The 25,561-nt window shown below is 34.1% G+C and overlaps 1 protein-coding gene across 9 annotated transcripts in view; it reads left to right on the forward strand.

The window, feature by feature from the left end:
• The window catches only part of CPEB2 (cytoplasmic polyadenylation element binding protein 2), a 68,943-nt gene that overhangs the window by 30,148 nt on the left and 13,234 nt on the right, over positions 1 to 25,561 (forward strand). For 3 of the 9 annotated variants that reach the window (XM_061420848.1, XM_061420842.1, XM_061420851.1), the window contains 4 exons: positions 5,260 to 5,310; positions 12,684 to 12,707; positions 23,701 to 23,871; positions 25,229 to 25,318. In XM_061420848.1, coding sequence (XP_061276832.1) covers positions 5,260 to 5,310; positions 12,684 to 12,707; positions 23,701 to 23,871; positions 25,229 to 25,318 — 336 coding nt within the window. The remainder of the gene's footprint in view (positions 1 to 5,259; positions 5,311 to 12,683; positions 12,708 to 23,700; positions 23,872 to 25,228; positions 25,319 to 25,561) is intronic. The other 6 variants (XM_061420849.1, XM_061420843.1, XM_061420850.1 and 3 more) reach the window with 4 other exon arrangements.

Consider the following 25,561-nt stretch of genomic DNA (forward strand, 5'->3'; position numbering starts at 1 on the left):
GGATCCTGTTGGGCTACAGTCTGTGAGGTCACAAAAGAATTGGACACAACTTAGCAACTAAACTCATCAAATGGCTATCTTCTCATTAACTAGAAGCTTTAAATTTGAGAATACACAAGCATTAAGAAATGTTGGGGAAATGATTGCTTCATTCTATCCTTTCTAATTCATATTTCTCTAACTTTAAAAGAATGTTTATAAATCTAAGGAAACATGAAATAAATGCTATCATTTTATCACTAATAAGTTCTTTGTGTTGGTAGTAAGTAGTTTGGAGAAAGAACTTAAGTGCTGATACATATCAATAAATATATATATATATATGAATATATATATGAATAGTCTAATATTGGCTTAACTTATCACATATCTTTAAATATTGCCTTGTGAATAATTTATCTTTATAGTTGGTAAGTTGTATGCAGTTATCATATTTGTCAGTGTTTTTTGATGCAGTAATATGCATCTGGCCCCATCACTTCATGGCAGATAGATGGGGAAACAGTGTCAGACTTTATTTTTTGGGCCTCCAAAATCACTGCAGATGGTGATTGCAGCCGTGAAATTAAAAGACGCTTACTCCTTGGAAGCAAAGTTATGACCAACCTAGATAGCATATTGAGAAGCAGAGACATTACTTTGCCAACAAAGGTCCATCTAGTCAAGGCTATGGTTTTTCCAGTGATCATGTATGGATGTGAGAGTTGGACTGTGAAGAAAGCTGAGCGCCGAAGAATTGATGCTTTTGAACTGTGTTGGAGAAGACTCTTGAGGGTCCCTTGGACTGCAAGGAGATCCAACCAGTCCATTCTAAAGGAGATCAGTCCTGAGTGTTCATTGGAAGGAATGATGCTAAAGCTGAAACTCCAGTACTTTGGCCACCTCATGCGAAGAGTTGACTCATTGGAAAAGACCCTGATGCTGGGAGGGATTGGGGGCAGGAGGAGAAGGGGACGACAGAGGATGAGATGGCTGGATAGCATCACCAGCTGGATGGACATGAGTTTGACTGAACTCCGGGCGTTGGTGAAGGACAGGGAGGCCTGGTGTGCTGTAATTCATGGGGTCGCAAAGAGTCAGACACGACTGAGCAACTGAATTGAACTGAACTGAATGTGCATCTGAAATGGCTAATATGAATTGTCTTTTTGTATATGTATTATGCCTATTGTTAAAATAATAATAGACTAATAAGACAATTTTTAAGGTACTGTAGGTCTTCTAGTTATTCACCAACACCTAAGAATACAGATTTTTCAAAATTATTTATTTTCAATTTTATAGTATTTTAATGTAAAAGAGACCAAGTGGGAGTATATACCCATTTCTTTAGATATGTTAAAACCATCATGACGTTACTATATTTTGTCATATTTTTACATTCATAAATAATAGGCCAATTAATTTGCTCAAACTCACTGCTAGAGGACTTTATCTGTAAAGTTAACTTCTGGTATAACCGAGAAAACTCCTAAGTAGCTTAAATATGATAGGCATTTTCTCTTTTACATAAACATAAGACTCCGAGAAGTAGTGTTGTGGTTCTCATGGGTCTGGGGTCCTTCAGTCTTGTAGTCTTCACACCCAGCTTCTGCCTCATGATCTAAGATGGCTGATGCGGTTGAGCCATTGCATATGCATTCCAGAAAGCAGGAGAAACAATCAAGAAAAGGGAAGAGCTTCCCTTTTAAGGATACTTCCCAGAAACTTCATTTACCAGTTGTGTTTTACATTTGTTGACCACACGTTAGACACATGGGCACACTTAACAACAAGAAAGGTTGGGAAAGTCTCCTTTTTGCCCATTTGTGTGTCCTAGTATTGACAAAACAAGTGTTAATCTACAACTACCTCTGTGTCACAGGCCTTTAGACATCAGGGGGAAACTGGTTTTATAGCAATGTGGCTTTTTTCTATTTTTTGTTTTTCTGTATTAAAGGATAAGTTATCTATGCTGCATAATCATTCTGTGAAGTTTTTCATTGAATGAATTTTTTTGTATAACCAATCATACATATTTTGATCCAGATTGTTATTAGCTAGGAAGACATCATAAGATAGTGATTAAGTATGTAGCTAATCTGCCTGGATCAAATCCTGCCAGTACTGTAATCTTGGGCAAGATGTTTAACTTTTTGTGGCATGGTTTATCTTCAAATGGGAAGATAATGGTACCTAAGTCAGGATTGTTGTGAGGGTTAAGTAATTCATTGTAAAGGACTTAGAAAAGCTCCTGCTGCTGCTGCTAAGTCGCTTCGGTCATGTCCGACCCTGTGCAACCCCATAGACTGCAGCCCACCAGGCTCTGCCGTCCCTGGGATTCTCCAGGCAAGAATACTGGAGTGGGTTGCCGTTTCCTTCTCCAAGAAAAGCTCCTGGTACATCATAAACCTGCCAAGTGCAGGTGTTAGTTGCTCAATTGTGTCTGACTCTCCACAACCCCATGGACTGTAGCCTGCCAGGCTCTTCTGTCTGTGGAATTCTCCAGGCAAGAATCCTGGAGTGGGTTAGGCCAATCCCATTCTCCAGGGAAGCCCATAAAACCTCCAGTGTTAGTTATTACTGTCAATTGGCAGATTCTTAATGAAAGTAATTTTAATACTACCCCTTGTAAAATAGATGGGTTTCCCCTATGGCTCAGATGGTAAAGAATCTGCCTGCAATGCAGGAGACCTGGATTCTACCCCTGGGTTGGGGAGATCGTCTGGAGAAGGGAATGGCAACCTATTCCGGTAGTCTTGCCTAGAAAATCCCGTGGACAGAGGAGCCTGGCAGGCTACATAAGGTCCGACATGACTGAGCAACTAACACTTACTCACATGTAAAATAGAGCTGTGAAAGTTCACTTGTAAAAGATGTATTAGTATTTCACTATGGTAGAGGAAAAGTAACTGGGTAATTTTAAAACAAATCTAAATCTGCTTATTTCAATTTGGAGTATTTTATTATCTTGAGAGATTTTCTTCTTTGAAGAATTATATTTTAGAACATCTTTACGCATATCTATCCATTTGCAAATAGAATATCTGTTTATTGAACTTTTCACATAAGGTGTGCCTTTTAAGTCCATTCAAAGCCAAGAAGTCAAAAGACTATTAGTAATGAAAATATCTTGTTACCTGTGTCTTATGATGAAAAATAAAGTGAACAGTGAACCTATTAGAGGATAATTATGTGGCAATTGGAAGTTGAGTGTCTTTTGAAGTGGAACTAGGCTTAAGGCTTTGCTTAGTTTACTTTTCTTGGAAATCTTGCTTGAATCCCTGGACTTGGTTAAATACTCATTTGTGTTTTTGGTTTTTTAATATAGCCTACTGTACATAACTCTTTACCCTTGGCTAAGTGTATTGGAATTGTTTATTTGTGTCTGTCTCACCTACTGCATCATAAGCAGAGACTATCTCACTAGTGTTTGTATCCTTAGCATCAGTGTACAGACTAATGAACTTGTTATACTGAACAGAGCAATACAGGTTGCCACTTTGTTAGGGATTTCGGTTTTCAGTCTCAGTATAACAGTGATTTTTTTGTAGCCTTAAATTGTTCTCTAAATTTGGTCATCTGCAACAAGATGTTTAGAAATAGGCATATTTCCAAAATAAACTATGATCCTTCAAAGTAATGTTCCACGCTGTTGAAATATCCAGTTCAAGAGAGCTCTGCTTCCTAACTCTTTTATCTTATGCCCTTTGTACTTACTCTGCTGTTTCTCACTGCATACTAAAGCACATCAATAAACTTACTTGTATGGCATTCCGTTAACTAATGTCATGCTGCATGAAACTTAGGAGTCAGTAAGGGCTGGTAAATTGTCCTTTGAAGGTCAGAAACATTTATTTTAAGTTCAGTGTGAAAACGAAGTGTGTAGTTAAATTAGAACTCAGATGATGTGTGTGTGTTTATGTGTATAGATACGTATACATATATCTGCTTATATATTTGCAGATATATAACTACCTTATATACTTATATAAGTACCTTATATACTTATATAAGTATCTTATATATCTGTATATATCTGCTTACCTGTTTTAATGTCAAAATTGGATTACCTTTGCCACTTGCTCTTGCACTGGAGATGATAAAATTCTTTAACTTCATAATTGAAAGCCAGTAGAAAGTATCTGTTTTGTGTGGGATATTTTGGAGAGGACCCTTCGAGTATAAAGTACTTGCTGAGGCGGTAAAAGTGATGCAGTTACTCTGTACTCTACAAATCCTGTCAGGTTCATTGACAGCCATTGGTTTCTCCCTCTGGTATCAATACACTTGCACTCTGTCGTAGTGTCTTTTTCAAGGGCTGTGCTAAAAGTTGCTAGAATGCAGTCTCACAGATATTTAATTTTTGAAAGTTTTCTAAGCAGATTTTAATGTACCTTTCTAATAGTCTATCAAAGATTCAGTCATTCGAGGAAAATCCTATATTTTCATGGACTACAAACAAATGATCATCCTCACTTTTGGGATTTAATCAAATAAATATTATGATGTAAAACTACAGCAGTTGTTCATGTACAACTTTTTTCTCTTCCACAGCAGTATATAGTAGTCGTCCCTTCTGTATTTTTCTAAATGCAAAATTCCCTAATGAAGGATGACTCAAAAAGAAGTATTATACTCCTAAGCTTTAATATTTGCATTTTTTATGTTTTTATTTTTGTCTCATTTATAAACTTTGAACAATATCAAACTGTTAAATTTCCAATTTATTTGTGGTAAAACCTTTAAGGTGTTTTTATTAAGCTTTATTTAAATTCAGCTTATAAAATCATATTGAATTCAAGAGCAAGTTGAGAAGAGTTTGGGGGCTTTGTGGGTTTTTTTTGACATTTTGTTGTGTTTTTTTAAGAATATAAGTTTCTGTCCTTCAAATATGATTTTTGGGAAAATAGATCTTTAGAGAGAATTACAAACAGATTTGAGAATTTTTTTTTTTTTTAATTTTCACATCCTGTATTAAGTTTGAAAGACTCGGATACCTACATTGTTTTTACATTCCAAAAAAAGAAAACTTGATTCTGTAAGGGTTGCTCCCAAATCACATTGTGCTCTTATATTCTGAGAACTAAAGTTCACTGTTTTCAACTTCCAAAGATAGTTTCAGTTAATAAACTTTAAACTAAACATTAATTTTTTATTCCTGAAGAACTGTACTGTGCTCAGTAAATTTCTTCTCCTTACTCCCCTTCCTTTTTTTTTTTTTTTTGCTTTTCAAATAGCTCCATAATCTTCAAACTTCCCTTTCCCATCTTTTTAAAGGTCGATTGAGCTATCCACATCCAGGAACTGACAATCTATTGATGTTAAATGGTAAGTTTTTATAAAAACATTTTATGTTTTCAATTGATGTATGTAAAGATGACTGAATACATGTTTCTCTAAACCTTCCCCATACATACAAGTTAATCATTTTATAAGTATAAAAATGAAGCTGCAACTTTTCCTGTATAGAAAATAGAATTAGGAGTTTGAGCATATTCTCACTGGCAAAGCAGCCATTGAAGTATATTTTTGACAGCATGATGTAATTCAATGTCTATGACTACGGAGGCAGTTCTGAGTTTAAATATCAGCTTTCCAGTTTATTGTATTAACTTGTCAAGTAACTTCCATGTGCCTTAGCTTCCCATCTGTGAAATGGGAATAGCAGTCTCAAAGTTCATTATGAGAATGAAATGAGATGCTATTTACAAAGTGTGTAGAAACAACTAGGAAATATACTGGTGATTCTCTAAATATAGTAGTCATACTTAATTTATTCTAGTTAGAAAGTTTACACAGTGAATTTTACTCTCATGAAAAAGAATAAATAGACTTTCATTAAAGTTGTTTTCTTTCTGTTGGACAAATATTGCGTTTGGAGTCACAGTACCTAGCACTTCCATGACTTTGGAGTAGACACGGCAGGATTAAAATACCCTTCGCAAAGGTTGCTTTTATTTATTTATTTGTTTTTTAATTTTAAAGATCACTTATTTATTGTAGAGTATGTTCAGGGGGCAGGTCTGAGAAGAGGGAAGGAGGATGAAGAAGGAATGGTAAAGATAGTATAGGACTTCCTTTAAAATACATAATTAATTGCTAGAGTGGCTTGACACTTCTTCAACTAAAGCTTTGCTGAAAAAAGTTGGCAATGAAGTTGAGAAACAAAGAGTGAAAAAACAGTGTGAAGCTAGACCATGTGAACTCCAGTGTGAAGTAAAAATTAATATTAAGTAAAGATGGAAAAATAGGAAGAAAATCTAGGCTACCTAGGAGATAGTCAAGGTAGATAGGATTAAGGAATAAAAGAAGAATTGAAGAAGCAAAGTGTTAAGTGACGTGACAGATTGATTTGTTCAACATTTGACCCTTCTGTACTGAGCACCCACCACATGCTAGCCTAGTCTAATCACTGGTTTATTTATTCCTGAGGATCTTCCAGGATGGTTAGAAGTAGAATTGTCACAGTATTAACAGACTCTGCACTCTAGACTGAGATCATGTTCACGCCAGGCCTTACAGAGATCTAGCAGTCCATAGACTTTGTCCATAAAGGCACTAAAAATTACATTCCAGGACCTCTTCATGCGGCCTTTTCTCTACCATGGAATTAACAAACCATATCATCATTTAAGCAGCTGGTCTCTGAATCCTAAATCTGTGATTGAAAATTACATTGTTGAAATTGAGTTTACAAAACAGAAAATAGATCATAATCTTTATTACTTTTAATGGCTTGATGTATAAAATAATAACTTTAGGTAATGCTACATTTTTAATATGCTGATATCCTGACTTCCTTAAATTCTTTTGGAACAGTCTGTGTGGTAAATAAAGGTCATTCACATTTCTATTTTTAACTTCTAAGAAAAGCTATTCAGTTGAAAAGTGAATTTGCATATGTTTCACGTATTCTGTTAAAGTCTATCTGAAGGAAAGTGCTGTATGAGATAATTTGTTAGATCATTCACAGATGTTCTTAGACTGCTGAATACATAGTAAAATAGAATGATTCAGAAGTATATCGTAATCACAATAGAATGTGTTGGTTCTGTGTGAGCAGAGTTTAGTAGCCACACTGTTTTTACAGTTTATACTTTCGGTTGCACTAAACATTATTAAACTAATTGACTTCTTCAGTTGTCTAAAACCTTTATAAATAATCTAGATGTTGAGTGTTCCATCACATAGTAGACCTAGTCATATTTTATTAAATATATATTTTCAAAAAAAAATCATGTCCTGTGAATAGATGAAAGAGTTGGATTTGTTTGGAGAATAATAAATTTAAGGCAGGCAGGAGTTACATCTTATGGACAAATCTGTTTTTATTTTTTATGTTAGCATCCTTTACAGAATTCCATTTTAGAGTTATAGTACATACTCAGTACAGTAAGCCATCCTGGAAATTCTGAACTTCTGACAAGGGACTAGGGGAGAAAAATGATGATGAATCTAGGACATCAGAAGTGTTTAGGCTAGTAGAAACAACTGGATCCAGAGAGGAAAAAAGAATGCTTTGGTTATCTGGGATCCTTGGTTAAGAGGAAAAGCAAGGACAGAAAATAGGGTATATTTATAGGGTAAGAAAGTATTAAATGTTAAGAATGTAGGGTTTTTTGTAGATGTCAAGGTTATTGAAGAGAGAAGTGAGAATTAAGGGATATTAATATCAAACTTCTGCCTACACTGAGTTATTATGAAATATTATTGATTGATTAAAGAAATTATAGCATTTCAGTACATAGACCTGCTTTTTAAATTGTTGCTCTTTTTAGTTTGTCACAAATTTAACTCACCATTAGGCAACTGATTTAGTAATATTATTTAACCAACAAGCATAGCTGATATTATTGATCTTTAAAATCAATATTGGTAATAAATTCTACATCAGTATTACTTCCATGTGGTGGTTTAGCAATAGTTGGCAGTGGTTGGAATTACAGACTCTGGAGCCAGGTTATCTGGGTTTAAACCAGGTTTGCTATTTCTAACTGTGTGACCTTGGGCAGTTTACCAAACTTCCCTTTGTCTCTGAGTCCTCACGTGTAAAAGAGACACAGCATTCTGCCTGCCTCAGAAGGATCTTGTGAGAAGTGAGTGATTTCATTCACATGAAGTATTTAGAACGGTTCCTGACAGTAAAAGTCGGTTATGGTAATGGGTGGTAACAGTGACAGAATGACTTTGAAAGAGTAAAAATCATGTCTTGTGCATAAATGAAGAAGCTGGATCTGTTTGGGGAATATAAAATTAAGAGAAGACATAACTGGAATTTTCAGGTGTTTGAAGGAAGTTATTTATAGTGGACAAAGACTTACGTTACTTCAGAAAGCCTGACTAGAACCATTTGGAAGAAGCTCAAAGTTGGGAGTCAATAAAAGTAAAATGATTCCTCAAGCAGTGTTTCTCAAGTGTGATACACTCACCCTTTGTGGTACCCAAGATGACTTTTGATGGTTCACAAATGCACATTAAAATAAACACACGCCTATTACAGTTTAAGATCATTCCTTAGCTAATACAGTACTGGCAGAAATCTGTGATGTTCTAGTGGTGCTAGGCTTGAGTCCATTAAAAGATAATACATAAACTCAGGCCTAGGGGTTATGAAGATAAGGCAGACGATGTAAAGGTTTTGTGATTCTACCTTCCTGAGTAATTAGCATGATAGCTAAACATGTAAATACTCCTTTTAAATAAGGGATAATAAAGGATAAATAGGGACTGGAGTAAAGGTCAGGAAGTTGGTCAAAATAGGTGAAACTCTGAAGTACCCCTGGCAAATCCGTTAACTCTGAGCCTCTGTTTACTCAGATATAGAAAAAGTTATAATCCCATACCTATATGTCTCGTGAAGTCGTTCTTTAGATTTTTTTTAACAGATTTTAACAGCAAAAAATGTCATAGAATATAACTGAAAATAGGCTCCTACAATAGACTGTGTTCCTCAATTCAGTTAGAAATCCAGTTGACTAGTGAACACTGCCACTATTGAATAATTCAGATATTGTAGAAGAGTCTAGCTTTAACATCTAGAAATACCTTAGGGAAGTTGCATTATATAGCAATGGGTAGATTGTCTAAAAACCAAAGGTTTTACTGGCTGATGTTAGAATGACAGCTTTAATGTTTGTATTTCTAAATGTATAAATCTTATATTTTTAATTAACAATAGTGAAAAAAAATATTTTCTAGAAGTAATACAAAATGGTGCATCATTGGAGTATTTGTTTCTATTACTGTACTCCCTTCACATGTCTCCCAAGAAAAATAGCTTACATTTTTATTAGTACATGTGATTTTTCAAAAGGGGAACAGAGCAGAAGTGTGGGGAGGGGGTTAGCAAGCTGGTTTGAAATTCAGATTTATTGTGATTAACCACATACAGCCATGTTTGTAATCAAGAGCTTGTTCTATTTTAGGAGGAAATAATGTGTATCTTTTAATTAAGAAAATGTACTCAGTAATGAAATTGTCTTAAGTATATTCAGTCATGAAAATAGGAATCTTGAGTATGCAATCAGTTCTTTTTTGATGCTGATGGAAGTGAAGTAGATCATAGCAGATTTATTTTGAATCTTGAAAAGGATTGTGATCAGGGGGGATAATGTCTTTAGCTTCACACCAAGAAAATGTTAACCTTTAAATGTATTTCCAGCTGATTTGGTATGACCTGTCCCTTCCTCCAATTGCAGTAATTCAGGTACCACAGACTGTTGCTGAGAGTAAATACCTAAGGGCACAAAGGTCCTAAGGAGAAGGCTAGAATTATCCTGTTTCTTTTTAAGTAGCTGCAGGTTAGGATCTAAACAGATTATTGGGAACCAGGACCCAAACTCTAACATCCCTTGTATAGGAAGGATCTTCAGGCTTTTCTCACGTCCTTATTACCTTCATTGAAAACAAAGAAATATGTATGTGTGTGTCTATACTATATATTGTAACACACATACATACATATATACATATGTATATACAAACGTATGTTAAATAGCCAGTTCCTCACTTTTTTATGATGCTTTATAAATCTATGTACCTGAAATTTAATACTCTAAGTACAGTGTTTTTATACTACAAATTATTTGCCTTTTTTTCCCTCTAAATCATATTCTAAATGAGTTTGGGAGGGGCATACTGCTTAAAGAAGTCTGTTTTAATTAAAACATAATGATTACTAGATGTGTAATGATTTTCTTTTCTCACTGAGGATTTCTGATAATTCTGATTTGGTTACAGTGGAACATATCCATGAAATTCACATAGAAATATTAGTAGGAAAGTTGAGTACACACACCATTGGTTAGCATAATGGTAGGAGATTGGTTATTTCCCTGACAGGGAGTAGGGAATGTTTCACATGGTTTAGCTTCATCTGCAGTCAGTTCTATTTTTGGTAATGTAGAGACTTGGAATCTGAGAGTTGTCCAAGAAATAAGGGCAATAGCTCTTTACAGGATTCTAAAATTCCTCAGGTATGAGATAGTTGGAGAAACTTTCTAAGTAATGTGTTCAAGCCTAGAAATGAGACGAAACCTAAGATGCTGTGAACATTTGTACATATTTTCACTATTTTAATGTTGACTAGCCTTAGCTAAGAACATAAAAACTAAGACCATAAACTGGTTATGATGTCATTAATTTTCTCAATAGATCATGGATTATGTTGTACAGTTGCTAAGTCATGTCTGACTCTTTGTGACCCATGGACTGGAGTGCCCCAGTCTTCCCTGTCCTTCACTATTTCCTAGAGTTCGTACATTATTACTTAATCATAACTTTATAATATGACTTTAAATTTGATGAAAAGTTTTATTTTCTTTTGAATATTTGACCCTCTACAACCATGAATGAAATTCCCCAAAGCAAATTTATATTAGATTAATGCCTTTAGATAAGCAGGAAGTCCAACTTTTGATTTAAGCTGTGAAGTGCTTTGGGGCCTATTGACCACTTTGATGCTGAATACAATTATAAAGACTTCAGGGAATTCATCCTTCCATAGCCTGTTCTTGATAACTCCTTTTATAATTCCTAGTGTCTGATTTTCCATAGTTGACCGTCAGTCTCTTTGAGACCTTTTGTTTTTCTTAAGGATTACATGTCTCAGAAGACCTAGATGACAAAATTCCAAATGCCACTTCTACCACTACCCTCACCCGAAACTAATATATAGATCAGTTAAGCTATATATTAATATAATCTGTATATATACATAAACACACACAGAGGTAAGCTATATATAAATGTGTATATAGGTGAGGTAAATCTGCCAGGTTTTGAGCTAACTGGAGCTCATGGACAGGTTAAGTCTGCATTTATATAAGAGAAGACAACAGTTTGTACATAGAGTATACATTAAGTAAAGACAGTAAAATGCAGGGATGTTAATGAAGTTACTTTATATAAAAGACTAATACAAACCTTACATTTACTGACTTATTTCTTGAAATAAAAACGATTAAGACTTTTCAGGTTTGGTTCTCCCCTTTTTATTATAGGGGAACTAAGACTGTAGCCCCACCCTGTAGACACACTTCTTTATATTAAAGCCTTAGTATAATTTTTTTTAATTTTGTAAAATCTCTACAATAGAATGTGTTTAATGATGTAAAATGTTTTCCTTTGATCTTTAAATTTCATACCTTTGGAGAGACTACATTTCTGACAACCTTTAATATATATTTTGACTTGAAATTTTTCAATAACAGATTTTTCCCAGACCTAAAAAAAATCGATGAATATGAATTAAGATTTTGATTTTGATAGTCATTTTTGGTTTACTGCTAATTCTAGAGTAGAAATACTCATAGTATACTCAGATTTGGGAGCTAAGTTATTTAAAAACAAGTTGTAGATTTTATCAAACTGATACTCTTATGAAAAATAAATTGCAGTGTTTTTTCTCCATGAGGAATCGGTAAACTGCTAGTAACATAGGTTGAAATACTTTCTGCTTTACACTGTTAAAGGTTTAACATATGTACTGTTCTTTGAAGATACTAATAATAGTTCGTATCGGAATCCCTCTTACTCCAGATGTGGAGACAATAAACACTTAGCTGTTATAAAATGTACCAGAAAGATTGAAAGCATCATTAGTCTGTCATTGATCATTTCTTCACTTAAGCAAGTTTGAACATGAGTCTTGTATTCTGTCTATCTAAGCTCTGTAAACTTAAGTGGACCAGTTCAGTATTGTTTTATTTTTTCACTCTTATGTGTCTTCCAGTTATTTTTCCATGCAGGGCTTTGCATAAAAAGTGATGTTGACCTGAATTACTAGTTGGACATTATATGCTGTGTCACTTTCTATAATAAGTAGAAAAGTAAGGATTCAATTCAAGTTGTCTTCATTGGGAAAAATATTTTGGATGCTATTTAACCATAAAGTGTTACATATTCCTATCCCAATTAGATGAAACAAATATATTTATTCATGAGTTTTAACATAATTGAGAATAACTTTTGTATTTCCAGTTAATTTCACAGTTTTTATATGGTTCAGATGGCACATAAAAGAGTGCTTTGTAAATATTAAAATACCATGCACATGTTGTGTGATAATATTGAGGTAGCTCTTAAGACAAAGTAGTTCTAATTTCCAGATGCCCACATAGCTTTCCATGTCATAAATGTTTGTTTATGTGGGCTTATTTTTAGTTCTGACATTTTACAATTTGTCCTTTGTTTACATGCAGCGAGGAGTTATGGGCGAAGACGAGGTAATTCATTTCTGTTTGCTATGGTATAACTGTTTCTAATTGGGTTTTACTGATCAATGTTGTAATTATTCCAGATTTATTATACCATGTCTGGAAACTCACTGAAAAATTGTGTTTTGATTTGCACACTTACTTGTCCAAGTTTTGAATCCTAAATAGCTTAACCTTTAAGGTACATTTTCATACTAATATGGTTATTTAATAAATTTTTCCATTATAAATGTCTAGATTTTAACTTTTTTAAGTCATTTGTGTATCTTTTAAGATAAACCTTCTGTTTATAGTGTTTTAAGAGATGTGTTTTATAGATACTACTGAAGGTGACATGAAATATGAATTTTCTGCTCTCTCAATCTGTAACTGATTGTCTTATCTATGGTATATAATTTATAGCTCTAGTTTATTAGTTTTATGTTTGATCCAGTTGAACATGGCAAATACCAAACAGATTACTATTAACACTGATATATAGAAATCATGTTGCTCATATTTCTCTGGGTCTTAAAATAATCCTTTCTTTCTCTGTCTTAACACCACACACACATGCACTTTCTCTCTCTTGTCTCTCTCTCACACATACACATACTTTCTCTCTCGCACATACACATACTTTCTCTCTCGCACAAGAGTCTTCCCCTTTGGGTTCTTGTTTTCTTAAGGAAAAGACTAGGACTATGCAGCGCTGCTCTGTTCAGCTTCCTAGGAAAGCAGCTAACATTTTCTGTGGCTTAAACTTTGTTTTTCTTTTTCATGTGCAGAAATTGATAGGAAGAAAAGTAGATGTGATGATGGGATGAGAAGAAGCAAAAGTAACTTTACAATAGATTATCTTCTAGTGATGAATAGCCATACTACTTATGTGGTTATTATAAGTGCCAGTAACCGTAGTACTCATGGAAAAGGATTTTCCTTAGCTTGTAAACTCTTCCTTGAGCCATGGAGGATAGATAGTAATAACAGTGCCTTTTGATCAATTTTATGTATGTGTGCCAGCGCTTCAAATTCTTTTTATCTAGTCATGAGTGTGTTACTTTGAAGACAAACATGCAAAACTGTCACCGTTGACGACAGAAACTAGTACTTTATACATGTCAGTAGTATTTCCAGTTTTGTATTTCAACGTTGTCTGAATTTAACTTCATTTTCAGAATCTAGTTTCTTGAAATGCTTCACTGACTGTCTTGGTTCTTTATTTTTTTAACTAAAAAATTAAGAGGATTTGGAGACTAATGACTTAGAAAACTGAAGCTGAATAACTTTCTAGAGATTGTTACTAGCAGCTGAGAAGAGGAGAAAAATTGAGAATTTTAGTACCTATTTTCAGTTCTATGGACTATCTTATTTCACTGTGGTATTTTAATATGGAAATTTCGTTGTCTTGAAAAAAGCCCATTTACCAATCTGTGTTTTTAGGTATTTTTGAAACTGTAGAGCAATTTAGGATTCTTGTCTTTTTATACACGTTTCATCTTTTAATCTTAGTGTGATTTATACACCTGATTTGGTATACTCCAGTATAAATGTCATAATCTAGGAAGTTCTTCAAAACAAGGTATAGGAAAATCATGCTGTTTATCTTCTTTTATCTTAATTTAATCATTGTAGACTGTGACTATATTAAGAAAAAACAAAAATTTGTGCTTTACTCAAATATCTCTGTCCTCTGGGAGCCACAAAGACTTCTACTTCAGAGCTACCTCCCAGCATTGAAAGAAAGAAGACTCTCACTTGGTTTAAAGGCTTTTGGTAGAAGCCTTCTGTAGCACAGAGCTGACAGTTGTTATACTTACTTGGCTTAGTTTAGCAGGAGCTGGAGTGAGGCGGGTAGGGCATGGTGGTGGATAACTTTTCCTCTCACGTTGTATAGCATTAAGTAATTTTTCTAGTTGTTCCTCCTAGGAGTCTGCTTTTAAAATTTTAAATTTGATAGTCAGATGAAAATATCCTGTGATAAAGCAGAATGGAAAAGAATATGAAAAAGAAAAATATATATATGTGTATATATACACACACACACACATATATGTATAACTGAGTCACTTTGCTGTACAACAGAAAATTAACACATTGTAAATCAACTATACTTCAGTAAATTTTTTTTAAAATATACCCATTAGAAATAACTATTGAGAGGTCTTATTTGAGTTTGAAAGTACTTTTAACACAGTAAGTAATAAAATATATTAAAAAAAAACAAGCACATACTAAAGGAGTGACTCAACAAGTAGCCTGGCTTTCTTCCTATTTTCTATTCACTGTTTCCTCTTCCTATGCTAGATGTTATAGCAGTATCACACTAATAACCTTTTAACTATCAAAGATTGCTTTTATGGGTTTCATATTTTAGATTTGGTCCATCAAAGGAAGTCCATTTATTTAGTCATTTTTCTTTTCTAAAAAAAAAACTCTCATGTGCATCAGATCTGTTGATGTGGAATGTGTGACAGTTGAGCTGATACAATTTTGGCCAAAAAATAAGACATTGCTGTTTACCAGTGTGTGGTGGATGGACAGTATTATTTTCACAAGCATTTTGACTTTATAGTCTAGTTTAAGAAGAACTATTTTTTTCTTCTTTTATCACTTTTGACTCACCTTTAAGCTCAGGCACAGAGTAGCTGTTTTCATTTAAAAGATTTCCCACTTGAGTGTAGTAAAAACTAAATTACTACCAAAATGAATGTGTATATTTTAATATCTTTAGTAATGTCAATATAAGAACTTTAAATCAAACTGACTGTGGATACTAATATATGAAATATACCTTAGGAATAATCAAAATTTAAATATGCTAAAAGTGATTAAGAAAAGCAAAGATTTCTTCCCCTGCTTTTCGTTTGTATCCTGCCCCTCAGTTCAGTTCAGTTGTTCAGTCGTGTCTGACTCTTTGCGACCCCATGGACCGCAGCACTCCAGGCCTCCCTGTCCATCACCAACTCCTGGAGTTCACTCAAACTCACGTCCATCGAGTCGGTGATGCCATCCAGCCATCTCATCCTTGATCGTCCCCTTCTCCTCCTGCCCCCAATCCCTCCCAGCATCAGGGTCTTTTCCAATGAGTCAACTCTTCGCATGAGTTGGCCAAAGTACTGGAGTTTCAGCTTAAGCATCATTCCTTCCAAAGAACACCCAGGGCTGATCTCCTTTAACTAAGATGCACTGGTTGGATCTCTTTGTAGTCCAAGGGACTCTCAAGAGTCTTCTCCAACACCACAGTTCCAAAGCATCAATTCTTCGGCGTTCGGCTTTCTTCACAGTCCAACTCTCACATCCATACATGACCACTGGAAAAACCATAGCCTTGACTAGACAGACCTTTGTTGGCAAAGTACTCCTATGTATTTCTGTACCCTGGGAGCCATAAAAAGTTCTACTACAGTGCTGCCTGAGGGCCAGGATTAGAAAGGAGAAAGACTCTTAATGTCTATCTTATATTTTCCATGTTTATTTCATTCAGAGAGTGAACATATTGGTCTGAGCTTGGAGTAGGTTTGGAGGTTGTAAAAGAAGTGTGAAGTGTAACTTAAGCACTATCTCTCAATCTGAAATATTTCTGTTACTTCAGCCTATCCTTTTAATACAATAATAGGTACAGGATTAAAATGCTGCTGTACTCCAGTGGAGTAAAAATATATAGAATTATGTTAAATAACAGAAATAAAGAATCTATTTTAGTTAGTGAAACTAAAAACCACAAAGCAGTCTCTTCTAGCAGGCAAGCCCAAAGCTTTACTCAGTAGATTTTAGTATATTACATATGAAATGGGAAGATGGGAGAAATACTTGTAAAGGGAATAAAATTACAGAGCTTTAATTAGAGTGGTTGGATTTGTTCATACTGGTATATAGCCATTCATATTCTTGTGCCATAATGAATTAAGTATTAATAATACATTATACTTAAAATACTGCTTAAAAATTGATCCAGGATTTTCTGTGATTAGATTTAATTTGAACTCATTTGACTCTTTAACAGTCTTGTAAAATAGCCAGAGTAAGTATATACTCCCTAACATCACTACTACCAAATCCTCTCATTACGACATAAAGGCTGACAATTTTCATCTTTGATAACTACTTTTTTCACCTTTTTATTGAATTATAATTTGCATGCAGTAGTATTGTAGAAGGAAATGGCAACCCACTCCAATATTCTTGCCTGGGAAATCCCCTGGACAGAAGGAGTCTGGCGGGCTGCATTCCATGGGGTCACAAGAGTTGGACATGACTTAGCATCTAAGCAGCAGCAGCATACAATATTACACTAGTTTTAGATGCACAGCATGGTAATTCAGTATTTTATGGAAAATGATCACCATGGTAAGTCTAGTAACCATCTGTTACCATACAAAATTATTACAGTATTATTAGCTATATTCCCTGTGCTGTCCATTATTGATACATCTCTATGTATAAACTGGAAATTTAAACCTCCTTATTCCTTTTACCTATTTCTATTTCGTTTATTCCACCTTCCTCCCCTCTGGCAACCTCCAGTTTATTCTTTGTATCTGAATATGTTTCTGTTTTGTTTTGTGTATTCATGTTGTTTTTCAGATTACACATATAAGTAAAATCATACAGTATCTTTCTTTGATTTATTTCATTTAATGTAATTAATACCTTCTAGGTCATCTGTGTTAGTGCACATTGTAAGATTTCATCTTTTTAATGGCTGAGTAATATTCCAACAACATTGCATGAGTTGCCTTTTCTTCACATCCGTGCCAACACTTGTTATTTCTTGCCCTTTTGTTATAGCCATTCTGACAGGAGTGAGTTGGCATCTCTTTGTGGTTTGCCTAATAATTAATGATGTTGAGTATCTTTTTGTGTGTCTTTTGGCTATCTGGATGTCATCTCTGGAAAAAAGGCCAATTCAGGTCCTCTGCTTATTTTAAAATTTTGTTGTTGTTGATACTGTGTTGTGTAAGTTCTTTATATGTTTTGGTATCAACCCCTTACTATCATCTGTAGATGTCATCTCCCATTCAGTTGATTGCTTTTTCATTTTGTTGATTTCCTTCACTGTGCAAAGCTTTTCCTCATTTGATGTAGTCCCATTTATTTATTTTTGCTTTTGGTGTCTTTGCCTGAGGAGACATATTCAAAGAAATATATTGCCTAAACCAGAGTCAGAGAGCTTACTGTCTATGTTTTCTTGTAGGAGTTTTAGGTCTCATATTTAAGTCTTTAATCAATTTTGACTATTTTTTTGCATATGGTGTGAGAAAGTAATCCAGTTTCATTCTTTTTGTGTAGCTATTCCATTTTCCCAGCACTGTTTTTTGAAGAGACTGTCTTTTCCCCTTGTGTGTTGTTGCCTTCTTTGCCATGCAGATTAATTGATCATGAGCATGTCGGTTTATTTCTGAGCTTTGTTTTCTGTTCCACTGATCTGTGTGTCCTTTCTGTGTCAGTACCATACTGTTTTTATTACTCTAGCTTGGTCGTATAGTTTAAAATCAAGAAGCCTGATACCTCAAGCTTTGTTCTTCTTTCTCAAGACTGCTTTGGCTATTCAAAGTTTTGTTTTTTTATTTTGGGGGGGTTCTATGCAAATTTTAGAATCATTTGTTCTAATCATGTGGAAAATGCCTTTAGTATCTTAATAGGGAGTGCATTGAATCTGTAGATTGCTTTGAATAGTATGGAAATTTTAACTATCACTTCTAATCCATGACAACAGTCTATTTTTCCACTTATTTCTGTCATCTTAAATTTCTTTAGCACCTTACAGTTTTTAGAGTATAGGTCTTTCACCTCCTTAGTTAAGTTTGTTCATTTGTATTTTATTCTTTTTTATGTGATTATAAATGGGATTAGTTTCTTATTTTCTCTTTCTGATAGTTTATTAGTGTGAACTCAATTTTAACCCAAATATATTATGTCTAGCAATTAGTTTACAAAGACATATAGGGTACTAAGTTTTAACTGATGTTTTAAAAATTAAATATCTTATTCCCTGTGAGAAAGGATAAACCTATTATTGGGGCAAAACATTTTTAAGTAATAAATATAGCTCCTGTCTTAGTTCTTTGGAGAAACATTCCGGATAGTGATTCTATCTAATTCCACAGGTGGTGCTTGAGAGAGATCAGTTCCAGACCTATTTCTGTTGTTTTGAAAGTTTTTTTTAATCCTTGCATATGAAATAAAATTCATGCCATCACACTGGTGGGTTATTTAACCCAGTGGAGTGGCTGCTAGGATCTTGAGGCATGGGAGGAATATTCTTTGTTAATAATAATACTTTGTTTTGAATTTGCTTTAATTTTTAAACCAACAATCAATAAATAAAAGTACAGGATATACATTAAAATCAAAGAACCATGCTTACCTTTAAACTATAAATTGACTAATTTTTTGCACAAATACTTTGTTTTCCTCTCCTGCCTGTCCCTGCTGTGTTTCTGTGTTGGGAAATGTCTTTATTCTGGGCATCCAGAATAAGGCTACAGTCTGAAAAGCAAAGTATAATGATTAATTTGGGGCATATTAGCATAGCCACCAGTGTCAAAGTTAGTAATTGCCCATTACTTCTCTAACTGCATCCATCTGTGCTACACATACACCTGCACACGTAAGAGGACCAGATATTGAGGAGTAACTGTCAGTCATACAAGCATATATGTAAGTTTGTCTTTAGTTCTGTCTTCAGTTTAAGGATGCTCATAGTAGAGTTTTTATTATTGCTTGTATAGAACAGCAGTTTTTATATGGATATAGAGAAGTTACATGCATTCTCTAATGATTTTTTTAAAAAATACTTTAAAGTGAGTAATTTGAATCATGATTGTATGGGTATGTGTTAGTCGCTCAGTCATGTCCGACTCTTTGCAACTCCATGGACTCTGCCAGACTTCTCTGTCCATGAAATTCTCCAGGCAAGAATACTGGAATGGGAAGCCATCTCCTCCTCCAGGGGATCTTCCCAACTCAGGAATCAAACCCAGGTCTCCTGCTTTGTAGGCAGATTCTTTACCATCTGAGCCACCTGGGAAGCCCCAAAGGATCATGAAATCATGATGCACATCATAAGTGAGGCTCACATTTGTGGTGGCTGCAGTTTTTCTCACTACAAAATCTTTGCTGATTTCCTGGTTTTGGAGAAGGTGTACTTTTGAGTCCTGTTTACAGGAATATGCATTCTGTTATGTTGCTTTCATCTTGAAAGGAGATCTTGGTGACCTGTTGAATAGGCCTGGCAACATAGAGGCCATCTCACACTCTTTCACTGGCAGTGATTGGCCAACGTTGTGTAGTCCTATTTTTCTCTTTCATCTCTTATTGCTTCTGTCTATAATATTTATTGTAACTACCATAGTTACTTTTTAAAATTTTATTGTACATTTTAGGTATCTTAGTGTAAGCTAATTTGCTTGCATTTGTGTTTGTAAGTAGAGCTTTTCCTAACTTATTTTATAACCCTGATACTAAAACCTGACAAGAATATTATAAGAAAACTGTATACCAGTATCCCTCATGAAATAAAGGTAAAAATTCTAAAGAAAATATTGATAGACTGAATCCAGAAATTTATAGAAATGGAAAATGTATCATGATTAAGTGGGATTTATCCCAGAAATGTAAGATTGACATTTGAAAATCAGTTACTATAATTCACCACATAAACAGAAGGAATTAGAAATACCATGCATATGTGCATGCCGTAGAAATACCACAGATATAGAAAGCATATCTGATAACATTCGGCAGCTATTCATGATTTAAAAAACCTCTGAGGAAACTAGGAATAGATGGGAATTTCCTCAGTCTGTTAAAAACCATACATTTTGTGTTGATTGATGTCTGCTTTTTCATACTTAGTATTGGTAATTTTAGTTTTCTTTTTTTATTCTTTCTTAGAAAGTATTTTTGAAGTACATGGAAGGCATAATTATTTAGTGGTTCTTCTTTTATAGTCATGTTAATTTGGGTTACAGGGAAGGATAATTGGAAAGATGAAAAACAGTATTTTTGTTGATGATACATGTTTAGTTAACTCCTCTTTTAAATGAGTATTTAACTCTAGAGCTTTTATGGCTTCTAGAAGGAAAGTGGTCGTGATTTCCCAGCAATAAAGATTATCATGAGTATGGCCTGTATATGACATATTCCCAGCCTTTTCATTGTATCTTCTGTTCACCTGAACTTTGGTTAATAGATTTGAGACATAGATTACACTTAGATCTTTGATAGTTACTATATTAACTGCGGTATTTTAGACAGTATCTATAGTTAGAATACTATAGTTAGTAATGCAGAATAGGGCTTCCCTTGTGGCTCAGCTGGTAAAAAATCTGCCTGCAATGCCGGAGACTTGGGTTCGATCCTTGGGTTGGGAATATTCCCCTGGAGAAGGGAAGGGCTGCCCACTCCAGTATTCTGGTCTGGAGAATACAGAAAAATTCATTAGTATATAATGAGTATACTTAAAATATTATAGTTAAGAGAAAAATTTTAAGTCATTTTGGGTCACCTCTCTGATATTGCTTATATAGTGATTTTCTTTGTCACTGCATTCAGTATTTCTGTTTTAAGTATTGGCATGTCTGAAATAAGTATAAAATTTGGATTTATCGTTTTAATCAAAAACTAAATATTGAGGTTGTTTCTCTACCTCATCTTATTCTTCTTAAAATACAGAATTATTCATTTAAAGTCCAACCATAGAAAGTTGAACTAGTTATTCATAACTAATATTACTTGTGATGGTTCTTGATGAGGTTCTGTTTAAGGAAAATAGTTTCATTTTGAAGAGCTTTCTTTCTATTGATCACAAGGAATATTGACATTTGTTTTTCATGGTCTTTATTCCTGATAGCAAAGGTATTGGGAAAGTTAAATATTCATAGACTTACTCAGTGAACATGGGTATATTTCAGAACACCTTGTTAAATTGAATTTGAATATGCAGAATAATTTGTTTCCTATACCAAATATGATCTTTCCCCCTATTTTTGATCTTATAAAATTAAAATTCTTATTTCTAACATCTAGCTAGCTATAGCTCACAGACATGTCACCCCCTCCTCAGCCCAACAACCCCAGTTCTATGCAGGCCATCACATTTCAGACTGTCTTTGTTATATCATTTGCATCATTATGTACCATACTTTTCAAGATGATAGCACATTAATGACACTTTATATTGAATATTTATAGTTTATATTAAGACATACTACAGATTATATGCATTTTCTCCTCATTTAAAAAATCCTTTACTCCATCTTGAAGGAAAAAAAAAAAAACCTTGCCTACATCCTTATTTTCTTTTTCTTTCTGTAATAAACTTCTTCAATGTCTGTACTTCACAAAACTCTACCAGCAGCTTTACTAATGCTACTGCCTTCAAAGATCATGCATGTCTTCAACTTGTCATTTTTCTCAAATCATTATCTTAACATCTCACATTGTTCCTTCATTGCTTTTTTTATTCTTTGATTTCTCCCTTGTAAGTTTCCTGAGGTGCTCTCCTTATCATTTCTTACTGGGGTTCTTATCAGTGATGTTGTAAAGAACATTAAGCTCTCACCAGTTTACTGGTGAGTTGACCCCAGATTACTTGCTCAGAAATGTGACTCTTCTTTCTCCACATTTCTGAACATCTCAGATGTGAAGCTTGTGAACTTTCACATGTCTAGGATGCAGTTCCCTTTCCTGTCGCAGTTTCAGGTCTTTACTCTCCTTATATTTATTTAGTTAATGATTTTTACCACTCATATTCTAAAACCTTCTGATTCCTCCTTTCCATTCTTTTTTTCTGTTTCATTTCCCATCTACTTTTCACTGCTTCAGGTACCTCCAACTATCCATCCTTCCTGAATTTTTTGAAGGACTTCTGATTGGCTCATTTCTCACCACATTAACCATATTTGCCAAAAATACAGGAAAAGTTATTATCGTGCTTGAGCACCTGTTTTTTGTTTGTTCCTTTTTGTTTTGTCGCTGACTAAATAAAATATGTCCTTTAGCCTGGCATTCAAGGTTAAGTGTTCTGTCTAGCCCAGGGTGCTTTTCTAGCTTTTATTTTCCTTTTTTCCAACATGTTTCAGCCAACATGACTCTTATTTCTTAAATAAATTCATTTTTTCCTTCTCTCTCTTATGTTTCTCCTTCCACTTGAAATATTTATTCAAAACCATTTTCTTACAAATATTCTACTAGCCTACGTTTTCTTAACTCTATTTTCCCCTGTTACCACAACTGCTATCCAGTTTCACTTGGGGATATAAGAAATTGCCTGTTTATTAGCCAGGTTACTCCCTTCCTCCAGCACACTTCCTCTGAAGCACTTTAGAGACTGTTTTACCAGGTCATCTTACTTACTTATTTATTGTGATCCCCACAGAATCTAGCATCAGGATTGCTACAGAGGATTATATAGTCTGTTCCTGTACAAGGGTGTGTCCTGAAGGGTGGGCTCAGGTGGGGATCGAAGTCCTGGAGGGGAGCCTCTTCTGTTTTGCATTTGTGCAGAATCTCTGTCCACCCTGTCATGTAACTGACACACATGCAATACATCAGGATCTTATATGCAAGTATAACTTGGTACTTTCATCCTTCTTTACTGTGGTCTGCAAGTGTTTTGTTGTTGTTGTTTTCTTATCAGTTTAGTCTGTGTCGTTTCTGTCTGCCACCAATTTCTAAAAGGTTTCTTCCATTACATATCCAGTTTAACCATCCCCATACAGCAGATTCTTGCTGTTTTCCATAAAAAATCGAAATGATCTAGTGTTTGTTCATGACATAATTGTTATCATATGGCCATGTTTGTTTCTAACTCATCTCTCAAACAACGTCTCTCCTGAATTCAGGTAATTGAACGTTTAAGCTATCCGAATGTTCCTTAGTTTTTGATCCCTATGTCACTTTCACTTTTTATTTTTTCACTTTCATTTTCAAGCCTTTAATTGTTGCTCTTTTTATTCCTGACTTTTATCACTTTCTTAGATCTGAGATTCAGGTTATATTTGTTCTTATATTTTAGGTCGTTCTTCCCTCTTTCCAATAGATGATGGCTTGCTGGATGATGGGCATAATGATCAAGTTGGTGTTTTAAATTCACCCACATGTTACTCAGCTCATCAGAATGGAGAGCGAATAGAACGTTTCTCTCGAAAAGTTTTTGTTGGTGGTCTTCCTCCAGACATTGATGAAGGTAAAATGATGACTTGTGATACTAAAGAAAAAAACCTGAAATACAGTGTGAATGGGGATCTAAGTTTGTTTCTTTACTTTGTATATTTTACATATCGTTACTGTGAGCATTTTTTTATAAATCAGATTTTCATTTAGTTCATATCTGTTATTTTTAAAATATAAAACATATTTAATTACATTAAACTTTTTATTTTATATATTTATTTAAAACTTTAAAAAACTTTTTGTATGACCATAACACATATGACCAAACTTTTTGTATATATGTAACTTAACCTTTAAAACTTTTCATAGTTTTATGAAAACTTAAAAACTTTTCATATGACTGTAATGCATGCACGCGCATGCACACAAACCCACACACACACACACACAATGAATTAAAGGTAACCAACCATGCAGCTTTAATGTATAAGAATCAAAAATTAAACTTAAGTGTAAATGTACTTTTAGAAACAGATAAGAGACTATACAACCTAAACAAGGAATGGAAACAGTACATAAACAGGAAATTCAGATTTTATAAAGAATAATAAGCATATGTAAAAATTATCCTGTGTAATAATAACTAAAGAAAGATAATTCAAGATAAATGTAAAATACTGAAACTAATACTTATGAGACTGTGGGAAATATGCCACTCTCGTTTACAGTGTAATAATAGAGAAAATAGTACTACATTTTGGGAATTTTTTTCAGTTATAATTCAAATATCCACAGACTTATTCTGTATACTGATCTGTACCAAAAAGTTTCCATGTGATAAATAAGTATGAACGTGTCATTGAATTTGACCTCTACATCTTTCAGTGAAACTACCAGGCATGTATAGACCCTAGTATATTTTAGAAATATTAAGGCTTTATGTGTCTTGTTCAGCAGACCTTTTTTTTCCTACAATATGTTACTTTATCAAGATCTTTATGGATCTTTAATTTGATATAATGTCGGCATGTTTTTCAAGTCAGTGTTATTTATGATTGCTATACTGTCAATCCCTTAGTGTCCATATGGTATTATATAATATTTTAGAAGTCATGCTGAACTGATTATTCTAACCAATATGCTGCTTAAAAACTACTTTGACTAACTAGATTAAGTTTTATGTATCATTTTAATGATGATATTAGACATTTTTTCTAGCATTTATATTTTTGGGCTTATATTTATATTATCTTGGGCTATATGGTACTTTAAAATATTAAATCTTAACATGTTTCTAGTATTTATATTCTAGTTTATCTTAGGCTATTTGGCACTTTAAAATATTAAATCTTTTAAAATAACAAAATACAGGTTTTTTAGAATGAATCATTAAAATTAATTCCTAATGCATGTTACTGTACTTTCTTAAGATGAAATAACTGCTAGCTTCAGAAGATTTGGGCCTTTGGTCGTGGATTGGCCTCATAAAGCAGAAAGCAAGTCCTATTTTCCACCAAAAGGTAAGAGGGTTTTTTTGTTACTATTTGCTAAGGAATAAGTTATATGAGAGCTGAAGAAACAATTGGTCTTCCCTAGTGGCTGAAAAGGTAAAGAATCTGCCTGCAATGCAGGAGACCTACGTTCAATCCCTGGGTCGGGAAGACCCCCTGGAGAAGGGAATGGCTACCTTCTCCAGTGTTCTTGCCTAAAGATTTCCATGGACAGAGGAGCCTGGCAAGCCACAGTCCTTTCCCTTTCACAAA

Source organism: Bos javanicus, chromosome 6 (assembly GCF_032452875.1).
Source record: "Bos javanicus breed banteng chromosome 6, ARS-OSU_banteng_1.0, whole genome shotgun sequence".
In the NCBI taxonomy this organism is placed as follows: Eukaryota; Metazoa; Chordata; class Mammalia; order Artiodactyla; family Bovidae; genus Bos; species Bos javanicus.